This window comes from Vipera ursinii (assembly GCF_947247035.1).
Source record: "Vipera ursinii genome assembly, chromosome: 8".
In the NCBI taxonomy this organism is placed as follows: Eukaryota; Metazoa; Chordata; class Lepidosauria; order Squamata; family Viperidae; genus Vipera; species Vipera ursinii.
In genome coordinates this window covers 23,256,340-23,276,352 of record NC_139519.1, presented here as the reverse complement: position 1 = coordinate 23,276,352, position 20,013 = coordinate 23,256,340, and the positions used below count along the sequence as shown (strand labels likewise).

At 34.5% G+C, this 20,013-nt stretch overlaps 1 protein-coding gene across 2 annotated transcripts in view; it reads left to right on the top strand.

Moving 5' to 3' along the window:
• The window catches only part of ARHGEF12 (Rho guanine nucleotide exchange factor 12), a 62,563-nt gene that overhangs the window by 11,030 nt on the left and 31,520 nt on the right, over positions 1-20,013 (top strand). For both annotated transcript variants that reach the window (XM_083368638.1, XM_083368637.1), the window contains exons 2-5: positions 12,029-12,052; positions 12,351-12,439; positions 14,515-14,571; positions 19,446-19,544. In XM_083368638.1, the coding sequence (XP_083224764.1) occupies positions 12,029-12,052; positions 12,351-12,439; positions 14,515-14,571; positions 19,446-19,544 (269 nt within the window). The remainder of the gene's footprint in view (positions 1-12,028; positions 12,053-12,350; positions 12,440-14,514; positions 14,572-19,445; positions 19,545-20,013) is intronic.

The following is a 20,013-nucleotide window of genomic DNA, read 5'->3' as shown; positions in this document are numbered from 1 at the left end:
ACACCCCTGATAGAAGGGGATGATATGAGCATGTGACTTCAGTTGTCGTTGACTGAGAAGATAAATAGAATTTGTGCCCATAAGATGTCACCTAGCTGTATTTTTTTAAAACAAGAAACCTATGTGTTGAAATTTCAATTCCCCATCTTAATTTACTGGGCAGTGAGATTTTGCCTTTAAAAATAGTAAAGTAGGAACCTTCTCGCCATTTTTTAAAAGTATACTGATATAATGTCAGGAAGGTTTCATGTCTCTTGAAAGTCATTGCAATTGAAAGCAGCACTTTAGAATATTTATTTCCTAAAACATACTGGGGCCCTCCTTTCTACTACAGTCCCAGCAATGGGTGAAAAAAACAGTGGTATAAATTAGCCTTTTCTGTTTCTGGAGATTGTGGATGGTTATTAGTTGCAAGGGAGAAGGGATATGGAGTAAGCAGGGTTGCATAAGTACTCTGAAAATTTTACTAATATTAAGATGAAAATAACTGAAAAGATGGCCAAGACTAGAAAAGTGTATATTAACTTTTCCATACTATGAATTAAAATGCTATTTATTAAATAGCAGATTGTTGGAATAAACACATTATAGCAGTTACTGCTGGGCTTTGAGATGTTTAAATTCAGTCATTAGACTAGAGTAAAACGGCAGACTTCCTACTCAAACATTCCATTACTATTCTTTTCCTTTTGTTTAGACATTGACTTACTGTGTAGGAATTTGTTTTTATGTATTTGCAATACACTGTAGACCAGTTAACTTGCAGCAGAGTATTTAATTCTAGAAAAATCTCTGAGAAATTGAGAAACATTTAGAAATCCATGATGTATATACTGACTCCAAAACATTTGTATCCTCTCCTTAAAATAGTTTTGTAAATTTGTACAGAGAAACCTCCTTGTAAACTAGAAGTTCATATATTATTCTATGATGTATCATTTACATTCTTATCACATAACTACTATATAAAGAACTACATCAAAATTAATGTGCTTAGTTATCAGTGACCAATTGAGAATCCCTGAATGTCCTTTGCTTAAGAAATATTAGAATTAAGAATGTTTAGATCTTATGTTTTTATTTGCCGCAACATGTATTTTAACCATTATGTGGAAAAAGAATTCCACTCACCAGAATTAATGAGGCTCAATTGCAGAATTATTCTCTGGTAACAATGCAACTTTGAAACAAAGGTAGGCGATGGAACCATTTTTACTTGTACCTCCCCAGGCTCATTTTGTTTTTATAAGTATATACTTTTTCACACAGGAATTGTTTCTTTTTGGACATCCCTTCTGGTGATAAATTGTATTGAATGTTAGCATTTAAACTCTGAGCCGTAAACTTTTATTGTCAGCACCAAGGTATTGTTTTGCATTTCTCATTAAGAAATTGAATTTCTGTAAACTGCTTGGTATTCTCAGGGTGTTCATATAATATCACTGATAACACATCTTGGAAAAGGGAAATCTAAGGCTAGTTAGTAGCATTGTATTTATTCATTGCTCTTCAACTCCCATTAGTGATGAGGCCTCTGTTCCTTGGAGATTTGTCCATATCTGCTGTGCAAGCTCTGAGAATCTGCTTATTTCCCATGCCTGACTTCTTATTTGGGATAAAGGTCTGTGAATTCCATATAAATATTTACAACTATTTTGTTGTTATGTCAAGAAGCTCTGATTGGTGCGTTCTTGCGAAGAATAATGTCTCTTATTAAACTGAAACAGAGAAGAATAATTATCACTTAAAAGCTTAATATGCATAGGTATCTATACTTTCATAGCGCCCTTCAACCTTCAAGCCTGATTTTTTTTAAAAAAAAACAACAACCTTAAATCAGTAAACAAAGGGATATTAATTGTGTGACCAACACTCTAAAAACCTATAATATAAAAGCAAGGTAATACTGCATTTCTTGTAGATAGACACATTTTCTGGAAGTTTGAAGCAATGAAGCAAAATGAGAGGGTTTCTGGAGGGAAGCCATTTTGAGAAAACCTGAAATACCTGCAATATTGATTTTAGCACACTTTAGCGATGTAAAGTTATTTTGTGGCATTGTAAAATGTACTACACATAAACTGTACTACACATAAACTGGTTGCTCCCAAAGGTATGTTTGATTTATAAAATTTAAAAGTATGGTTTCTTCAATCTTAAACTAATTGATATAATTTTCTTCATAATATTCTTTATAAATGGAGGTATAGGCTGTTGAACTAGGTATACAGCAACTCCTATTTAGCTTAAACAGGCAGACAAAATTAACCCTGAATAATAAAATGGCAATAAAACTAAAATTATTTATTCATGAATTTACCTTGTACCAAAGAACACATTTTCAAGTTTCTTACGATCTTTTGTTATTTATCATTTTCATGAACTCATGACAATTGAAGATTTCTATTTATTAATCTAATGTATATGACTGTCTCTGTACTGAGATAGAATTCATTTCTGCAAATTTAGAACTTGACTGTTTCTCCTTAATAATAGCTGGCAGAGCTGGTAAATGGAGTAGTTCAGCTGTCTTCAGATTTCTGCTAGCTTTGCTTTTGAGAGCTGCAGAATATTTTATAAGTACTGTTTGCTTTATAGCAAAATCAATATTAAAAAGCAATAGCATTGGCTGGCTCAAATCAGGCATTATCAATAACTTGGAATTTACAAGAGATTTTAATGCTCTGGTATTTTAGTTTATAGTGCCTTTGTTTTAAATGATTTTATATTATGTTGCATGTTAAACATATTGTTAGAATACTTTAAATAATATTTTATCCTGGACAGACATGAGGTAAGCTACCTCATACATTTATGTGCTGCCCATTCCCATTTAAATGTCTCCATTTAAAAGGTGAGAAACAAATATTGGCCTGACCTGTGTAATGTCAGGTTCAAGAAAAGTTAAGTAACACCATATTTGTTTACAGAGAGGGACCTGAGGTGGTTGGATTACTTGAAACATAAGAGAAATTTAAAGAATGAGGAACAGATCTTCCAGAATAGGTTCATGTTTTTCTTCCTCATCACAATATCTGTGTCATTCCATGCATTGGAACATATTCAGAAATGAAATGCTGAGTGATATTCTGACACATTCTGACGTATTTTCTGGTGAACCAAAATATAAACAAAAGTCTATTATACTGTATAGTAATTGTTTCTAATCTCACTTTGGTAATATTATTGGAACAAATTGGATCTTCTATCTTAGCTTGGCATTAACTATGAAAATTTATATTTCTGTTCAAAGTGTAATTATATTCTCCCTTAAATTAGATCTTGTAAAAAAACGTTGCAACATTTTCTTATTCCTGATAGAAATGTCTAGTATTGTGACAAAGTGACATTCACTCATTGTTGAAACTGTGTCACCAGACTAGATTAAGGGAGCGGGTCCCCTTTCTGTTGTGTGTTTTACTTTGTTCAGTTGCATCGATGCTGGTTAACAGAACTACAGGCATCTTACTGCCCAGGGCATGGTTAGAGTCTTGAGAAGATTTACATTAATCAAACACAAACAGACAGTTTAGCGTAAAGAAATTTCTCTCCTGCCAGCACTGCTCACATTCCTAATTAGGTTTATTGGGGCAGAAAAAGAAAACGTGTCCCTCCACTGCTCTCTGTCTTCCCCACATTGGTTAAGTTGCTAACTCCTCTTTGAACTGATCTCTTAACCTTTATTCCGTCCCTCTTGTGAGAGGAAGGCCCTGATTTCTGAATATTATCCCTAATGTGGCTTATAGTTGGCAGGCGTTAATTTCTGAAAGACCTGGCAGACAGGATGAAAGTAGCAGTAGTCAAACAAATAAAATGTTCTGAACTAGGAAGCCGTGTCAAAATATTTCACAGGGTTAAATGAGAGAAACTGAGAGAAAAGCAGCATTGGGAGCCTAGAGTTACGGTATATCCAGGTAAAGCACAAACAGTGGAAAGAAAACATTGTGAAAACAGGGTAGTCGAGGGCGGTGAGCTAGGAGCATTAATTGGCATCTTAGTAAATGAGCCATATGGCAAGTTAATTAGGAACCCTTTTAAAATAGAATAAAGCCTTTAGTGGTGAAAGAATTGTATATTTTCGTAATGACCACCAGTTACTGGAGACACAATTATAGATTCTCTTTCCTACACATCATTTTGTTCATGCATCAAGAAAATTAAAAACCAAGGTTGTGAGGGATAAAACCTCTAATGTGAAATTTGTTAATGTGTTTGTAAAGTAATACTGTACTTTCAGTTTTGATGAAGTGGCACTACATCCATCTTGTGCCAGAAAATGGAGAGGTAGCCACAGATGAAGTTATTAGAACCACTGCATAGTCAATTATAATAGATCTATTCATTCCATTGCATCTAAAAAATTGAGATAACAGAACGCCTAATTTTTCTCTAAAAAGAGAACACGTAAAAATACTGTAAAGCAAAAATCTGTGATTCAGTATTCCTTGATCTAGTGCCTTCTGCTTTTGGGGGTGATGGCTATTGTACTCTGGAAACAATTTGAGATAAGTTGTTTCATATCATTTCATGGCTTTGATATTAGTGGTTTCCATGTGTAACCTTTTGCTTTGTGCTGAAGCACCTTTATTTTGGTTTTTAATTTAGTTGACCATTCAGGATAAATGAATGCTCAATATAAAGTATATTAAATCTTTCTGGTAGGAATATTTTAGAAGAGCATTATAAATAAAAAAAGGTAAAGGTTCCCCCGCACATGCGTGCTAGTCGTTTCCAACTCTAGGGGCCGGTGCTCATCTCCGTTTCCAAGCCGAAGAGCCAGCATTTGTCTGAGGATGTCTCCATGGTCATGTGGCCGGCATGACTAGACACCAAAGGTGCATTGAACGCTGTTACCTTCCCACCGTAGTAGTCCCTATTTTTCTACTTGCATTTTTTACGTGCTTTCAAACTGCTAGGTTGGCAGAAGCTGGGATGAGTAACAGGCGTTCGCTCACTCTGTTACGCGGCACTCGGGATTCGACCCACCAAACTGCCGACCTTCTGATCGACAAGCTCAGCGTCCTAACTACTGTATTCTGTTTTGCTGCTCTGCTAACATCACAGTACAGTAAATGCTGGGAGGGAAAGCTTGATGAAACTCCACCTCCTTTATCCTATCTCCCAACTGATTAAAAGCCTTTTCAGTGATTTTAAAGCATCTCAAAACCACATAGATAGCAGGTTTTTGTTTTGTTTTTTAAGATTTGGCTTTGAGTGGAATGACTTTTCCTGGATAAATTTTAAAAAACCAGGTAATCTCCAAGTCTTTGTTTCCTTATATAAGATGCAGTAAAAAAAAGGCTGGGCAATAGCTTATCTTGACAGTATATGGCAAGCAATGTGTATAACGGTAGTTATATGTATTCTGTGTAGCTAGGTTATAATTGTGCACTCGCTTTTCTGAGAGATGGTTTCTATTTTGTAAAAGCATATTTTGCTGTCGTTAGCCTCAGTTTGAGAACAAAGCTTTTGACAGCCAAGAAAGATGTCTTGCATGGAGGAAGCAGGCAGTAATACTGTTCTCTTGATCAGAGATTCTGAGCTGAATGCAAACCTTTATCCTGCTTTGTAAGAACTCGGCAGCTTTTGTGATTTACCCATACGCAAGGCTGGTTAATGTTTCTATAGTAGTTATTGTTCAGTGTTAGTAAATGATTATTATAATGGTATTGAATATCTTATTTGTCTGTAACAACATTGTAAGGGAGAAACACTGTATTTAGTAATCAAAGTGGCTAATTTAATAGGAATGAATCAGGGAATATGGGGGGTTTTGAAAAACAAATGTTACATAGACTGTAATTTCTTTTAATTTGACAATTTCAAAATTGGACCAGTGGAGTTTTGCAGTAAACCACTTTGAAATATGATTACTGGCTGGGTTACATTATTGTTGCTTTTTAAAAAAAAAACAATCTGTGAATTAGGTTGTCAGATTGTATACTTGTATTATTACATTGTCAATTTGTATACTTAATAATATTACTGATCCAGAATTTGAACAACTAATTTGAAAGATTCTATTGTCAATATGTGTCATAATACTGCTGATACAAGGCTCTGTAATGCTGCGTGACAGCATGGGGTGTATCTGTATCCATTTGCAATTATCACAGTTAATGCATGTCTCAGCAGATGGCAGCACCTAACTCACCTTAGCTCAGAAGTATTGGACCTGGTAGTATGTGGATAGGAGACCACCAGCGAATACATTCAAGGCTAGGCAGGAAAGTTGAGAAAACTTCCTGTAAGTAGACAGCAGCAAACCATATCTCTACTATTGCCAAGAAAATTACCTGAATCTCTTCATTAAGTTACCAGCAATCAACCTGACTTAAAAGAGACTCCACTTTTATCTTTGCCTAATCAAAGTGAATTAGATACACTGAGTAGAGGGATGCCGTGAACTAATTTTATTTGAAGTAATTTTTTTGAGAGGAAAGAGAGGAAGCATACTCTTTCCTAGAAAAACACCATTCTAGTTACTCTTGTCTTTAGGTCATCTTGTGTAATTGTTCACTGATAAGGCATTATAATTCTTCAGTTTTCTTTCAATTAGCAATAGCAAAGACTTTGTATTCCATAAGATTGTCTCTTTTAGCTTTAGAGCTCAAATAAATTGTAGCTGAGTGAGAGATCATATGCTTTTTAAATGTCAGTTCCAGTATCTTCAGCTAGATAAGGTGCCTGTGTCGAATTTTAGAGAAGTGTCAGTCAGTGTGGAGAGGATTGATTTAAACCAGGGGTGTCAAACTCAATTGCATTGAGGGCCGCATCAGCATTGCGGTTGCCCTCAGGGGGCCGGGTGGGTATGGCCAGGGTGGGCGTGGCCTACTGGGTGGGCGTGGCCTACTGGGTGGGCGTGCCTAGAGTGCATATGGCCTACTGGGTGGGCATCAAGGGTGCCTATGGGAGCCTGGGCAGGAGTGGGGCAGATCTGAGGGTCTCTGACAGAAGGAGGGTCTCTGGGCCAGGGCCAAGGCAGTGGGGAGCGTTCCCTCACTGTTTCCAGGATGGCTTCGGGGGCCGCATGAAACCACTTCGCGGGCCAGATCTGGCCCCCGGGCCTTGTGTTTGACATGTCTGATTTAAACAAACCAATGATCTGACTTGATAGGAGCAAGAAAATGGGTATTATTCAAATGAGATAATATGCTCTTTATGTCCTACCTACACCTTATGGTCTTCTTATTCAGGCATTAGTCTAGCAGGATTGTCTTGCTTCTCTTATCCTCTGTCTTCAAAATCCTCTTTTTGTTTTATTTATAGGTTATTCAACAGAACACTATATACTATGCAATAAAATATGTAGACTATAAAACAAGAAAAAAATCAATCTATATTATGGTAAAATTTATATTTTAAAGAACTATCCTTTTAAAAAAATGCTCAATTTTAAAATTAGCAAAGTATGCAAGTAATAAATTATTTATGGTTCAGTGAAAATCTATTAACAAATGCTTTAATTAAATCATCCTGTTTCTGTATCACAAAACGGTTAACTAGAAATTCTTAGCAGATCTTTCCTCCCTGGGTAAATACAACTGATCATAGCAAATAAATTGATAATGAATGAAATAATCAATAGAATTTTGAACTTCATTAACGTAAACGTTCAGCCTTCTAGTCAAGCCATAAAGATTCTCCGCCTTACAAGAATAATTTATAAAATTATACTATGGAGAAAAGAGTCAGTTATTGTGGGGCTTATCCTTTGCTTTTAACAGAGTTTTGGATTCCATTTCTCAGTAATACTTTTTAAATTATGGAGGGCCAGTTCTTATTTCTATATGTCTCTATATTTGATTGATGAAATATGTTGTGAGAATTATATCTAATGTTCTCTGTATGCCAGTGTGTATTTCATGTATTTTAGCAAATGTACTCTTATTTCTTGCAATGTAGGACAGCCTTCTGTGCTTATATACAGCAGGAGGTATAGTAAAAATAGAAACTAGGAATTTCAGAAATTTATTCTGTGAACTTTGAGTCATATTTATTGGATTTTAATTTTCAGTACCATGTTACATAGATGAAAATATTTTGGGTACCAGAGAAATCTAATTGTTCAACTACTTCAAGTACAGTCTAAAATTATTTTAAATGTCTCTTGCACAGATTTGAAATAAAAGATCTTAATAGCTGTTTAATGATGCAAAGCATGTGAGATAAAGCTAATAGATGCACCAATTAAAATTGCTGTAAGCTTATTGGGCTTACTATAGTTATGACTGTGGTAGGTAAAATAAACAGGTGGTTTATATGAAAACCAACTCTTGATCCACCTAGCTCAGTGTTGCCTATTTTTAGACATGGTTCTTTCTCAGTCCCTTCAAAGATGCTCAGAATTTTGAATCTCCTGCATCAGACGTAGGTTTTCAGTCATTGAGTTATAAAGCCTTCCTTTGATTATTTAGATTATCTCTGCATGGAAGTTTGTATAGTTTTGTTATTTTGAAACAAAGATTCTAGGTAGACCTTACATTAAGCATACTTGAGTTGCAGATTATTAAATGTAATTGATATATTTATATTCTTTACTTTGTCTCCCAGTTTTTCTAAGCCATAATTACAGAGCCAAACTTGTACAATTATTTGATTTGTTTAAAGTTATTATTAAAATGTTGTTTGCTCCCCAGAGTAGTTGTTTGTGCCACCCATAGTCATCTTCAATGAGATGGGCAACTTTATAAATTTTATGTATAAATAATAAAATACTTTATAGACTCAGTTTATCAAATGTATTCTGTTAGTAGAAGAGGGATTTTTTCTCAACTTTATTTCAGGTTTTGCCCAATGCAGCCCCATCTTAGTGTCTAGAAACATGTAAAATGGAACTCTTCAAAGCCATGGTGCTTACAAGTAATAATTTGCAAATCAAGAATAACCAGGAAAATGGAAACCAGTTCTGTTTTGTAGGTTCGTTATGACTAAACCAGTTTGCTATCCTGTTTTTAGAATGAGTTATCAATAGTAAAAATGAATACCTTTGGGAAGAACAGGATTTGGTAGGAGAAACGTTTGGCATTTTTGTTTTGTTTTTAAAAATCCTTTTTCCTAAGTGAGCACAAGTTCGGCAGCAACGAAGCCTTTGACAAGACTCTGGCTCCCCCTTACAGGGCAGCACAATGGCTACATTGAGTATAGCTGCTGGGGAAGCCCTCCTTTCCTGCTGGTTTTGTAAATGCAGTTCTTTCTCTGTGAAATATCCTGACATCAGCTTTTGGAAAAATCCAAGGACCAGTGTCACGGAACAGTGCTAAAGAGCTTGCTCGAATGAGGACTGAATGGCTGCTGTAGCTGAAACTTTAGTAACTAAATTCTTAGCTTCACTGTATTTATACTTCAGCTGAGAACCACTTCAAGGCAGTGATTAAAGGTACAAAGCTAAAAACTGGGAAGCAGCGAGTTTTAGTCCTGAAACCAGCTTTGTGAATTTGGTCAGTCTCACTGTGTCAGCTCTGGGAAGAAGGCAGTGGCAAACCACTCCTGAAAATGCCACCAAGGTAGTTCGACTAGTCCTTGCTTAGTGACCAATCACTTAACTCCTGTTTAAAGTTATAACAGACTAAAACAAAAATTACAATCCATCCATCCTTAAAGTTGCAACTCCCCCCCCCCAGTCACACGATTGCATTTTGTGTGCTTGACAGCTGGCTCACATTTATGACTAATTACAGCATCTCATGGCTAAAAATACCCATTCGGGAAAATAAATTTGCTTAACAACCAAGTAGTTCAGTTAACAGCCATGTTATTTTCTTAATGACCATTGTGATTCTCTGTCGCAAAAATGGTTCTAAAATCAAGTCACATGGTGACCCAACTTGAATTTGATATGGCATTCTATATATGATTTGTTATCGCATTCTATGTATGATAGTGTGGTACATGTTTGAAAACCATACAGTTTTTATAATTTGCCGAGTAAGATCTAATGTGTGAAATGGGTTGAAAAATTAGTGGAATATGTTGTGCGAGTTTTGAAACCACTTTCAGACATTATACAATAATGTCTCCAGTATTAGCCCTCCCTGAAGAAAAGATAAATAATGTACCTTGGATGATTCATAATTACCATCTGATATGGTCATTTCAAGATAATTTGTAAGGATTGTCAGTTGGCTACCTCTCTGATTTCCTGTTTTGATAGTCCTAACTATCTCTCTGCTTCTTTAGTTCATTGTTACAAGCAATACAATAGAAATTGTGATTTTCTGATTGAGTGCAGTATGAAAAACCTTTTTTACTTTTTGTAAAAATCATCTCCCCATAATTTCAGTGCAATAGAAATTCTTTTATAGAGAGTTTCCTTTGAATAAATACAAAACAGTGTTTATCTAAGTGTAGTGCAATTTTAAAATCAGACAGGCCTCTGGTTCAATATATAATTGATATAACAGTTGTTGAAAAGAAGAAAGTATGGTTCATCTTTGTTGCTATACCAGATGATGCTGTGTTTAGGCAAAACAGTTGGAAAAAATTATGAAATACCGGGCCTGCAGTTGAACCTAAACATGAATGGAAAAAGAAATCTGTTGTTATACCAATTGTTATTAAAGTACTTGGAGTGATACCTAATGGATTTCCTTGATATCTGGAAATATTGAACCTGAACACCCTAGTTTTACATAAAAAACACCTTGCATGGAACTGCTTATATTTTTAGATGCTGCCTTAATAATTCTTAGTGTGGTATCAGGTTGGAAGGAAAGAAGGTAATGTTCGTATAAAACCATGTATTTGGCATACATACATGTTCTATGAAATATCTAATTTATATGAGGAAAAATATTCCCCCTGTATATATGTTTTGTCTGTGTGATGGCATATTAAAGTTAATGTTGGTTTTATTGAATTATATAGAAGAGAGCAGGATTTTAATAAAGGCAAGACATTTCTCTAAATTAGTTATCTTGATCTTTTATGCATACTAAATCATAACATTTCACAGTGGAAAGGAGAGACTAAATTTCTAAGGTCCCAGTCTCTAAGGAGTGGCAGTGCATAACAGCAATATATCAGATTATTTGTGGTTTCCATGTTTCTATCTCCCTCTGTTTTGCTATCATTACTCTATTTGCTCCTTCCTCCCCTTCAGGATGGATGAAGAGAGGGAAAAATGGGATTAGGGGATCTGGCTTGCGGCTCATAAGGTTCTGAGACTCTTTGTAACATTTGTCCTCTTGACATATGCAGCCTTGCTTGGAAGCTGGATTCTCATGTAGAACGATGAAGGCAAAGAAAGAATAAGTATGGAATTCCCAATAATGCATTTCTGAGTGTTTACCTCTATATCTAGAAACAATTTTGCTCCACGTTTTAGTAACAGTATAGAAAAAAATTCTATAAATTCTGATGCTGGTTTTATTAGTAAAGTTTTTAAAGCTTTGGAACAAAGTTGCTTAATTGTATGATAATGCTACAAGTTTATTGTCAATTTTCAGTTGAGAGTTTTGTGTAGAGTGAAAGGAGTTACTCAATTGTTTTTGTGTGCAATCCTGCTCTTCTGTATAATTCAGATTCTTTTCTAGCAGGTGCTTTAAATATCTTAGGGTACAATGAATATTTGTTAAAACTATCATGTTGAATTTAGGAGTGAATTGTTTTGTAGTTGTTTGACTGAAGGAATGACTGAACTATATACTGGAATATTAGTTGTCCTCATGAATTTAATGATAGATCTCATTTTAGGGATTCCAATACTTTTATCATAATGAATTATTTCAATAGCTAGAAGCATTAGTCTTTTCATGTGGAAGAAAGGAATAGAATATTTCTGTGACAGAAGCACTACCTGAAAGAAACCTTTACAATTGTTGTGCAATAGAATAGAATCCCATGAGCAGATCATGGGGTTAAAGTCTTCCATCGTTCTTTAGGGTTTTTTTTGTGGGAATCCAAACAACAGTTCAAAATAAAAGTGATTATCCTTAAATCTATTACATGGAAGCTGATATTGTTTTCTTGTACTCTGGAATGAATTTATATGATACTAATTATTTTTATTTGTTATTTTACTTTTCAGGTTTCCCCTCAAAAAACCTACAAGGTAAGTTTCTAAGGGTTTGAAAACCTTTCTGTATCTACTAAGAAAGTTCTGGTCTTTTCCCATTTTCCAGTAAGCTGATATGGAAGGTTTTGGATATAGCTAACTGCACCCCACTAACCAGATTCAATTATCTGAGACATAGGAAATGAACCATGGATTACTTACCTTTGGGTAGATTATTTTCCTGAATAGAAATAATAAGGAAAATGGGCACATATTGATGGATTTCTTAAAATTAGCTCAGTTATGTAATGCAGTAAAAAAAATGACACCCCCCCCTCTTTTTGTTTGGCTTCAGGCATGGCAGCATTCTGAGCAGAGAGTCTCCAGCAGACAAGAAGCAGAAAGTCGAGCGCTGCATTAGTGCCCATGATTTTGACCCAACAGGTAGAATCATCTTCACACTCCAAAGATCTTCCTTTTCTCCAGCTTTGGAATGAAAAAGTTGCCTAACCTCTTTTGCCAATATTATATTCAAGGGCAGTAACAGGGTTTCTGCAGTTTTTATTTTCCACTTTAATTGCATAACATTTTTGTCAGCAGGGTTGCACAGTGTTCCTTATTCTTGTGTTTTTGAGTTGTATACTTCTGATGTTGCATAGTAGATGGGACTTTTGTTTGTTTTAAATCTACCTAGAAAGTAAGGCCAAGGTAGAAAACTACACATGAAAGAAGAGAGATTTTTGAAGCCTTATGGGCAGATTATATATAAGAGAGATATTTTAGTTTTCCCCTGTGTTTGATTCAGTTAGAGACTCTGGTGACAGTTCTTTTGTTTCTGTTTATTTTAGTTGTGAATGTAGTATCCCTATAGTACTTTCTGCACTTACAAATAGAGCCCCTTGTGACTTTTTTAATCATTAGAAATCCAGCTTTGTTTGAGCATAAAGCTTCAGTAAACAAATGTATGAAGCCTATCCGACAGTTGTGAACTGCATTAAATTGTATTAAATTGTACTATATATATGGGTTGATAATATTAACATTGATATGGCAGTGTTATTGCCTCTCAAGGCCATCTGCTGGGAAACTATGAGAATAGGCTGCTGGAATAGACGAGCCAGAGGTCTGATCCAGCAGATCATTGCTTATTTTCTTAATGAAAAAGCCATATTATTAGCAATTAGCCAATGCAAATGAGGAATCGCACAGACTTGTATTTGTTTTGCAGGCTTTTTCTTGATTATACTGCAGCCATTTAAAAAGTACAGTGTTGTTCAGTTTACCTGGAGCTGAGAGGAGTGTTTTCTTTTGAGTGAAATTGCGCTCAATTATTTTATATTTCTATCAACTTTTAACTGGACACATTCATTTTCTTTCTTTTGTTTCCCTATACTTGTAGACCATCTGTATTGCATTCAGAGTCTAATGCTGTCTTGGAAATTAGTCTGCATGTGAAGGTTCCACCCACCCCAACCTACTAACCCAGACTGACTGCTGTATGCTCCTAACTGTGTGACTGGCTTGCGGGTGAGCCTCTTGGCCCCACATGGTGTGTTGCTTTTCATTTGTGCAATTTAGCTATTCTGTCTGTTATTCTCCAAGAATTCACCACAGATGAGAATAACTTTGAAGATCACAGTGTGTGATACAGGAAGATGTATAACTACAGAGAGAAAAAAACATACTATATTGTGATGAAATGTTGATACCTTCTCTTTGCTGATTCTTTGCTAAATGAGAACTCAGAGGTAGCTCTTAGGCTTGAATTTTGGAGAACTGGCTAACATAATATAGCAGTTCCCCATCTGTAACATAAAATGAATATTTCCTTAGAGTTTGACTGTGAGGGTGAATGAAGTGTGATCTCTTTAAGAGTTGGGCTTTTAATATAAAAGTAGCTGATATTTCCAAATTTTTGCCAAATACAAATGGACGTTAAAAAGAATTGAAATAAGAATAGCTAAAGAAATATATTTATATTTTTGTATGTTTATGTGTCCCTATAGCATTGGGATTAGACATATTCAGGATCCTTTGACTGTATATCTCCTAAGAAGGGATATCCATGAAGCAACACATCATCCCTAGCTATTTCAAGGATGGGGAAGAAAATATTTTCAAACTAACCAGGACTTTCTCCCTTTCCCATTGTGGTTGGGATACTTCAAATAATGATTATTTTCTGGGTACCACTGGCAAATGTAGGGCTTTGCATAAAAGGCTGTGCATTATATTTTTATATTTATAAAATATCTTTCCCAATTACTCTTTGCTATAGAAAAGGAGGGAGCTTGATTACGATGCCTTCTTTTTTCTGGAACTTTACATTTGATACAGTCAACTACTATTATTTCACATTCTGATTTCAGATATTATCATCTCTGTATGCTCATATCTTGTTTGTGTTTTGCATGAATTAACCCAATTGTAGAAATCATTTTAATTTTTTAATGAAGTTTTTCCATGTTGGTCTCCATATTTCCTATATCTCTTTCTCCTTTTCTCCTGCTTTCGTGCAGATAGCTCCTCCAGGAAGACAAAGTATAGCTCAGAGGAGAGTAGATCCGAGACATATGGTAAGCTGAAGCAGCCACTGTAGCCTTGTGCCTCTGTTTAGTGTGTTCTGTTCAATTGTTCTGTGTGCCCAAGGCCTCTGCCTTTTCCCTGCTATGCATGGCTAATTTTGCATCAGGGGAAAGGACTGAGCTTTTAATGTGGCTTAAATGTGCAAGCTTGCTGGTGGATACTAACCTTTGTAGCGAACATTAGATGTTTTTTATATTGTCTTCCAGGATCTAAATGACTTCTTTGGGTTGGAAAGTTTGAGGAATTGGCACTAACCATTGTGTAGGTAAAAACACTTTTCTGAAAGTGTGGAGTTGTACTCTGTGGAATATGATAGCAGTTTGCTTGAAAAAAAGGGGCAGTCTTTTTATTTTTATTTTTTTAGCTTCTCAACCATTACTTGCTGTGTATGTACCTCCTTATATAAAATATTTTAAGAATTCCATAAAACTGTGTAGCATGGAATGGATGGCTTTTTAAATATAATGGAATTTCAGTTAATTGCATGATTTTTGTCTGCTACTACTTAACCCTATGAATAGTTGGATAGAGCTTAAATTGAAACATCCAAAGCTGTTTAGATTATTACTCACAACCAGTTCCCAAAGATTTCCTTGGATTTTTCCCTCCAAACTATATCTTCTTTATGGAGACAGAAAGTTTTATAAAATAGATACTTCTGTCCCTTTGATTGATAGTTATGAAACACTTGTAATGGAAGCTGCAGATATATCCACAAAAGAAATCTTAGTCATCTCTTTAAAAAAAAATGAAACAAAAACTGTGTTTACAATAATGGGTGCGTCTGTGTTTTTGTTTTTTTCAAATTAAAATCCCTTTATGGAGATTTTATATAGCTCCTTTGCAGGTATTTGCACATTTTTCTACATTCGAAAAAAAAAACTATTTACATAACAATTTAAGAAATTATAATGCAGTTGTATTGCACAGAAGTGTAACTACTAGTCTTAGTCTTTCCGAATGTACCACTGGGAGAAACCACTGCATAACCAAGTTTTTTTTGTGTGAAATAACTATCTTGTTCATGGGAATGTTTAATATGCATGTTGGAATTTGTAGTTTCTTTTCTCTGTTGCATGCTATATCTTGACTTTTCATATACATATGTATAATAAATAATTCATAGTATAACTTCCTGCAAAAAGTCTATGTTCAGTTAAAAACTAACTATGAAAGCTCCACTCCTTTCTTTGCAATAGTCATTTGCTTTCCTAGGTTACTTCCTTCTCTCCCTGAAATCTGTGTGGAACATTTGCAATATTTGCTTTGGATAGGAGTAGCTATTTAAGAACGTTCCAGCAGAAAATGCTGTGCTTTATATTGCTGATGACTGCAGTCTTTTTCTGCTTGCTTTTGGACATTGGGAAAAATAATCTATTAAAGGGATTAAAGTGTGGCAGTTACCTTTTTGAGGTGAAAAGTCTTGAAATTCCTTTTCTGAATGAAAGATCCATTGACTTTGATTGCTATATGTAAAGTAAGGAAGGAATACTATTTTAGCGTGGATCAAACTTTTTTCAGTCTTTTTCTTTCTTAATACATGAAAGGATGTATGCTATAGAATGGTTAAATGTTATTTTACTTCTGAAGAAAGAGATCTACAGCACAGTTCCAAGCCTTTATCTTGAATTTGCATTATTGGGTAATTATTCTGGTTGGCATCTCAAGAAAAGTAATTTTAGACATTTAAATGCTTCTGAGAAGGCATGTTGCAATCACGTTTTTTACAAAAATTATAGTTTCCTAACGGAAAATCATACAGATCTTGAGTTAAATGCAAACAATTTGACATAAGTTTTACTTTTTAGTTATCAAGGAGCCCTAATCACCCAGCCATTAAAATTACCATTTATTTCAATCAACTTTACAACTTTTAAAACACACTGTTTCATATGTTAGACATCACGAAAACAAAAACTGAGGTTCATAAATCTCTTATACATTTGTTTTCATTACTTTCCAAGTGGATACTTTGTGCTGATCCATTTCATTTATTTAAGTCTTTCTGTATCATAGGTATAAGCAATAACTATAAGCAAAAATCACACTTTAAAATTCTTGGTTCTGCTTTTATAATCACAGTTTAGCATAATATCAAAGCATGAATGGGCAATTTTAATCAGTTGAAGATCTTCCTCTGGATTGATACCAATTCCTTTTTTAAAAGCCTTCCTTTTGATGTGTTCTTAAATTATATTTGTGAATTTTCTAGAAAGTGTCACAAGCCGTCTATTCCAAAACATTTAATCAGTAGCAGTTTTGGAAACAAAATTAGGAAGATATTCACAGAAAAAGAAGCTGCTCAGGATCATGATTGAAATTGGCAAAGATTTTTCTAGGAATATTTGTCTGTTAAGCAATTTTATATGAATAGTTGTTTGGTTTCTTTTTGTAGAAAAAGGCTTTATTTCTTCTCTACGCCTTACCTTCAACACCATGTTTTGAGTTAAGGCTAATTATATTTAATTCCTTCAAAACTGGAAGTGAAGTGATACTCAAGATTTTTGTTTTTGGATTTTTTAAAATCAGAAATATAACCAATTCTGTATCAAACAACTTTGGACATTACTTTGATACCATGGTTAAACCAAGAATACAAACTAGAATAGACTATCCAATTAGCCTTCTTTGGAAGATAGTCGATAGATAACTTGTGTTTACATTTGTATTCTCTGTATTTTGTTAGACGTTTTTTTAAAAAATCAAATTAGTGCATGACAGAGAAAAAAAATTCTTCAATTCTTCATTATGTGTGAGCAATTGCTTACATAATGAATTTGCAGACTACTGTATTTATCAAGAATTATTGCTGTATCAGGTTTTATTCTTATTAAAAGTTGGTTCACCCATCACGTATGTGCTGTAAATAGCTGCATTGATAGAGCTCTATCCAGTGATGTTTGGATGAATGCTTCAATTTTGCTCTAGTGTTACATAATTTTGTATTTGAAGTTAATTGGCCAATTATCTGTGCAATTGGATGCTTTTGCACTTTTCTCCCACTTTCTTATTCAGGTCAATTATTTGTCTTAGTTATGAGGCAGCTTCCTAAATATACAGCCACATTTTAATAAAAAAAAATCAGTCTGTATCTGTTCTACTTTATTATCCATGTATTGATGGTCTGTAACAGGGTTTACCCAGAGCAAGAGACAAAACCTTAAAGTTAGTCTTCATTGAGTTTAGGTAGTATTTACCTCATTAAATAAAGAAATCCCCTTTACAATTATTACAGTCTTCAGCTATTTTATCCCTAATATTATGACAAAAGAAGCTACACAGTGAGCAATTTGGACACCATATTTAATAAAAAAAATCTCTTTGTTCTCAGTAAAATCTAGGCAATAAAACCTATTAGCTTGACAATCTTTCCCCACACAAATAAGAGACAGTGAAACAGGCAATTTTCAATCTAGAATTGGCAGTATCTTTAGAGAATTTTTGCATTACAGAGATGTGATGATATTACCCTGTGATCATTGCCACTGGCATACCCTGTGCTGGAGAAGCCTGGCACAGTTTATAAGAAGTGTTATTAATTAAATAACCAGCTGTTTTCATAGCTTGTTGCCAAGGTAACATCCTGTGAAACAAATCTAGACTTTGATTACTCGATTGTCAGTTTAAAATCATACCAAAAGAAAGAAATAGTCCAGGCCCCAGCTCTTTAGTGTGACTTAACACAAATGTATCCATATGAGTGGAATCAATCATTATTCCTGACTGCATCAAAAGTATTGCTTAATTAGAAGCTTACTATCAATTAGTCAGATACATCTTTGATAATTAAAATTTTTGAATCTGAACTGTCACTGAACATAAATGCAAAGAAAGATATTTGGAGTTGGATACACCAAAGAAGTCCTGGTACTTTTTCACTGGTGTAGCCCACATCTGATTAAAATGATCAACCTCTCTTTGAGAGAAAGAAAAACATATTGCATCCATTATAAATAAGATTTTGCTGAAATGTAGGTAATATTTTAAAGATGCAAATATCTGAATGAGTACAAAATGGACCTTCATGGCATTTAATAGGTTAGCAACTTGACTGATCATTCCTTGAAGTTGAGTGTACAAGGCTGTAATTTACTTTGTAATAATGAGTTGAAAGCATGATCAGCTTCCACTCCCTGAGAATTTAAATAGCTTATTAGTGGTTACTTTCCTGCTAGTGGAAAGATGTATGAATCATGCACATTTGAGTATGTGAATCTTCAGTCATTTTTGAGAATAAGACATTTCATCCATTTTATATGGAAAGGTTATATGTATAGAACGATTTCATAGCAATAGCAATAACATTTAGACTTATATACCGCTCCATAGTGCTTTACAGCATTCTCTGAGCACTTTATAAATGTCGGAAGGATGGAAGGCTGAGATAACTTTGAGCCAGTCAGGATCAAACTCCTGGCATTGGGCAGAGTTTATCTGCAAAATTGCATTCTAATCACTGTGCCAAACTATGTATTTAAAGAACAATGTTGAAAATATTTATATTTAGAATATGATCATTAAGGGACCTTGGTTCTCTCTGAGCTTGATTGTTTTCTTGCAGACGTTTCATTATCCAAACTAGGTAACATAGTAACAACCAAGCTCAGAGAGCACCAAGGACCCGCTCATTTCAACCCTGTGCTACAAGTATTCTCCTTTATTAATATGATCAATGTACCAAAGCAAAATTCTATTTGCTATCTCTGTTTCATATAATCAGTTACTATCTTCTGACTTCTATCCGGATCTTCCATTTTTTGTTTTCTTCCATTTGGTGGCCTTTGAGAAACTTTCACCAACACATGACTTTTCTCTGATGCCTATACTGATGTCTTATTGTCATTTTTTAATTTTTCCTATCCAGGTCTAGTTCAACGATGCGTTATTATTCAGCGGGATGAAAATGGATTTGGGTTAACAGTCAGTGGTGACAACCCAGTCTTTGTACAATCTGTCAAAGAAGGTAAGTAGGTTGATTCAGGACCACTTTGTTATACTTCTGTCAGACAAATCTTGCAGTATGCAGCTGTAATGCATGAAATATAAATGTGCTCTCTGTGTGAAAACATGCTTAAGTCATTCTTTGTTCAGTGTGGCCCTTACGTAATGGGAAGGACTCTGGCAGAACATATTCCAACTAACAAATTTTAGTAAAAGGGATGAGTTTTGTGAGCTGAAGTTCCCAAAAGCTTACGTCTTTAAATAAAACATACTAGTTGGAAACGATGCTACCACACCCTTTCTCTCTCTGTATATATATATATATATATATATATATATATATATATATATATATATATATATATATATATATATATATATATATATATATATATATATATATATTGCTAACAAGACACTTTTTCTTCAATACCTTGCATAACTGGAAATGCTAGAAATAATGTATTGATTGCTAAGTAGCTAATTCTTCT